The following is a 4,504-nucleotide window of genomic DNA, read 5'->3' on the forward strand; positions in this document are numbered from 1 at the left end:
AATATTTCGCAGAAAATAAGAACTGTTAAAGCAATGATCACCTACAAGGCATATATCATTACCGATTTCGTTAATTATTCAATTTATTTATTTATAAGTAATTAGATGGGTTTATGGACAGCCAGATATATTTAGTTTTGGCACAAGTTTACTCATTCTCCCATCTCATTTATTTTTTTTTGAATATGAAAGAGTGTATTATAAATTTGCAGATATTGATTGCTATATAGTACCTACATAATATTAAAAAATTTATGGATTTTATAAACAAAATAAAGTTTGATGGGAGAAGAAATCATTTAATTAATTGTAAAACAATTGTTATTGCAACAATTAATCCAGTTGAGGGCATTGAATTTTTAAGTTCGATTTAAGTTCGTGTAGAGATTATTTAACTTTTCTGGAATAACAAAGAGAAAGGCTGAGATTCGCTAGTGCCAGTAACATTTCCTTCTCTATCCAAGTAGTATATAAACGCTATTATTCTCTAAACCTTTGTATACGGGATATGTTACTTTAGGTGATTTAAGTTCGTGTAGAGATTATTTAATTTTTCTGGAATAACGAAGAGAAAGGTTTAGATTTGCTGGTGCCAGCAAAATTTCCTTCTCTATCCAAGTAGTATATAAACGCCACTTGAAATTTTCAAAATGTGGTTTAAATATTGTTGTCTAAACGTTTATATCTGGGATATATTACTTTTGGTGATTTAAGTATGTGTAAAGATTATTTTACTTTTCTGGAATAACTTCTTTCTGGAATAAATTTTAAAATCTGATTTGAACATTATTTCTCTAAACGTTTATATCTGGAATATCATACAAGAACATTATAACAGTTTCTTCCATTCAAATTCACATATCTCGTTTTCTTTTTCACTCTTGCAGCTTAAAGAGCTGCCCTAAAGAGCAATCTGCCTGTGGCTTAAAAGAAATAAAAATTTTTTCGATCAAAGACCCTAATTTCAAGATCAGTTTCAGTATGAAAACCCTCGCATTAGGTTCATACTTTAAATTAAGTATAATTTTTTTTTTATAGATGTGTAAATAAATTGTTTAAACAAATTAATGCATAAAAACAAATATATAAAGTAATATATAAAATATTTCTTTATATATAAAAATAAATAAGAGTTTAAAAAAAAAACTCCACGTAAATAATACCGAAAATTATTGATTTTATTCTAATGAACTCCCTGACCCATATCGAACATACATATATAGAACCAATACCTGCAACTTTTTGATTCACACATTAAAGGCGGGAATCACAAATTTTGTTTATAATTAAAACTCATTGAAGAGTTTCTGTACTGAAGTTACTTAGGCGCCGCCGGACATTGAAGTGATTCACGTTTGTGTGAAAGTTTAAATAATTTATGACTACAAATTCGCAGTAAAATAAGTTGACTTATCACATGTTCGGTATTAAGATATTGTTTTTCTTTTTCATTTCCAACTGTAAAACAATAAAATATGATTATTTTTTTCTTAGCGATCATAAGAAGGGTTCTGGCGATATTGTAGCGGCAAAAAAGAACTCTCCAATAAATTTCATCAAAACAAAAGCACAAAAAAGCAAAGGCGAATTAATTGCACACGTGAAGAAGAAGACTTAGTGCAGCGAATGCAATCAAAGGGGAAGGGGAAGCGGAGTGTGTGCATTGCTGATGTAAGATGATTCTGTGAAAATGTTCACAGCGCTGATGTTCGCTATCAGAACATTTAATGAACTACAATTAATTAATTTTTGTGTCTTTTTAAATTACACATATGAGAACAATTAATTAATTAAACTACAAGAAAAGTCACGAGTTTCATATTAGAGTTTTATATTAGAAAAAAAAACGTTTATGTATGACATTAAGAACAATAATTGAATAAAGTTTTTATGTAATTATATTGCAAATTATTGCTATTTATTAATCAAATTATTTTATTGTTTTATTTTGTGTTGTTATTGTTGTTCTGCGTTGATTAAGATTAATTTTTATATTGACAAAACTCTGTGAAACAGAAAATATTTTATTTACCAATTACTGCTGCTGTTGCTGCTTTTAGCACAGCTAAGAAACTTGTTTATATCGCAAATATTGTTTTGTTTAATATATAACATTTATTATTTTATTTTATATTTGTGAAAAATCATTTATAAATTTTAATTTAAGGTTGTCGCAACTACGTAGGTATATTTTTATTTCATGTTGTAAATTAAGTACACTCAGTTTCCTTATCAAATATTTTTACACTAACAAGTTTTACAGTATTAAATTATAAAACGTCTTCAATAAAAAAAAAGAAATAACAACAAACGCGAACGCAACGAACACAACAAAAGTACGACGGCTACTAAACACAAAATCAGCTGAGAAGACAAAACAGGGTTGCCTTAACTAAAAACTACTTTTTTTAATTAAGTTGAGAAAACAATTACATCAAAAAGGTATGTTTGTGAAATAATATATTATTATTTTTGAAATATTTTCTAATAGACTAACATAATTTTATTTGAAAATATTAATAATTGTAATATAATTTAATAACTGTTAAAAATATTATGCGAGAATTATTAACTGTAGGTGATGATGATAGTATCTGTGTTAAGACTGCGTTTAACCTTTTTGTTGCAAGTTTTTTTATACCTGTGGCTCATTCTCAATTCTCAACTTTCTCAATTAGTTTTCTCAAACGATTTTCACTTTTGACATTTAGTTGCCCGAAGTGTTTGTCAAAAATTTATTATATATAATAAATATGTTCATTGTTTATTTATGAAAGCTAAATAATAATAAAATAATTGATACGATTATTGATCTCAGTTGAATTACTGACAACATAATAAATATTGAATATAAATTAAATTAATAGAACTAATGTTATTAATAAAAATTGTTTATAAAACAATTTGAAATTAAATTGGAAATTGTGATTTGCATTTGTTATTAATATTTACTTTATACACATAAGTTAAACATTATTTAATAAATGTATAAATTAATTAAAAATACCATACAATTTATTTTCACTTTCTACAATTTTATTAATATATCAATATATTCTAGATTGTATACACACGATCTACGAGGAAAGTCGAAATATTTATAAAAAATTGTTAAAAATAAAAATAAAAAAAATGTACGATTCATGTAATAAAATTAATGTGATTTCATTTTCAATACGTTAAATAAACAACTCAAAGTCCGGTAAAATTAAATATTTTATTTATACATGAATAAAGGTAGAAAATAAACCAAAAAAAATAAATTTAAGTGTTTACACTTTAATAATTGTTATGATTGCAGTGACGTCACCATAATTGTTGTTGCTTTTACTGCTAAATGTAGTGAGCTGTCAGTGTCAAATTTTCATTTTGCATTGAAAGCAACAATTGCGGTGACGTGACTGCAATCATAACATACCCCACATGATTTCTTAAATACTAACATATAAAAAAGCGTGATAATGAAATAATAATATTATTATTATTAAAAAAATATGTGTTTACATAAATAATTTATTTAACAAAACACCCAACAATATAAACTTCATATTTTATGATCCCCGTAGTCACAGCAACATATTAATTAACTTAAATTTATTGTTTGCAATTGATTATAAACGTTTATTGAAAATAATGAAAAAATATATACGTATACAGATTTCCACATTTTCATTATATGTAAATATAAGATTATGCAATAAATGTTATAATTCCACAGCATATATAAGCATTCACAACCAATGCGCATTATTTATTCGTTCGCACAAGCGAAGTGTAAATTCATTTACGCATTGGTATGCCATATCGCTTTGCGTTATTAATGAAGTTGGCAATGCTAATTTTTGACATTTCCAGAAAAAATATTTGCTGCCATATTAATTATTGTAAACAAAATAAATTAATAATAAAATAAATTATTAATACTAAATAAAATGGCTTCAAAAAATGCCAAATCATATTCCTCAAGTAATAACGCAGGTAACACAATTTCCAATAATTACACGAAAGATTTTAACAAAGATTTTGTACTGTACGTAGATGCTGTCAACAACGGCAGCATACCACTAATCAAAAGCAAGGACAATGCCAAGCAACTACCAACCTACTATAACGTTCTTCAACGTTCAAGTGAAGACTATCTGTCTGCTGAAGATTTAGACAAAATACAAGCTGAGTTAGAAACTTTATTGTCAAATGTTGCATTACGATATCGTGTACTCAAGGCGGAGTATGAAAGTTTAGATAAAGATGAACGACGCAATGAGCGTCGATCGAAACATACAACGAGTGGTGAGAAAGCGCCTTCATCACCAGCTGTGCAATCTTCATCGGGCAAACGAAAGCGTGATACTGACACGAGTACACAATTAACACGTAAACCGAAAAGTTCCGTAAAACATATAAAAAACGCTAAGAAAAGTCCTAATCCACAACAGCATACGGACGATAGTACAGATTCCACGCCAACGGTTGTGCAAAATACTTTAACTGTGCCAGCTGGCCA

At 27.4% G+C, this 4,504-nt stretch overlaps 1 protein-coding gene across 1 annotated transcript in view; it reads left to right on the top strand.

Annotated features, from left to right (window-relative positions):
• Nucleotides 1-3,886: 3,886 nt before the first annotated feature.
• The window catches only part of LOC119666898 (transcriptional adapter 3-like), a 992-nt gene continuing 374 nt past the window's right edge, over nt 3,887-4,504 (top strand). Inside the window, exons 1-2 of the mRNA XM_038076176.1 lie at nt 3,887-3,978; nt 4,039-4,500. Of these exons, the coding sequence (XP_037932104.1) occupies nt 3,933-3,978; nt 4,039-4,500 (508 nt within the window). The 5' untranslated portion in view covers nt 3,887-3,932. The remainder of the gene's footprint in view (nt 3,979-4,038; nt 4,501-4,504) is intronic.

Source organism: Teleopsis dalmanni, chromosome 1 (genome assembly GCF_002237135.1).
Source record: "Teleopsis dalmanni isolate 2A chromosome 1, ASM223713v2, whole genome shotgun sequence".
NCBI classification, from domain to species: Eukaryota; Metazoa; Arthropoda; class Insecta; order Diptera; family Diopsidae; genus Teleopsis; species Teleopsis dalmanni.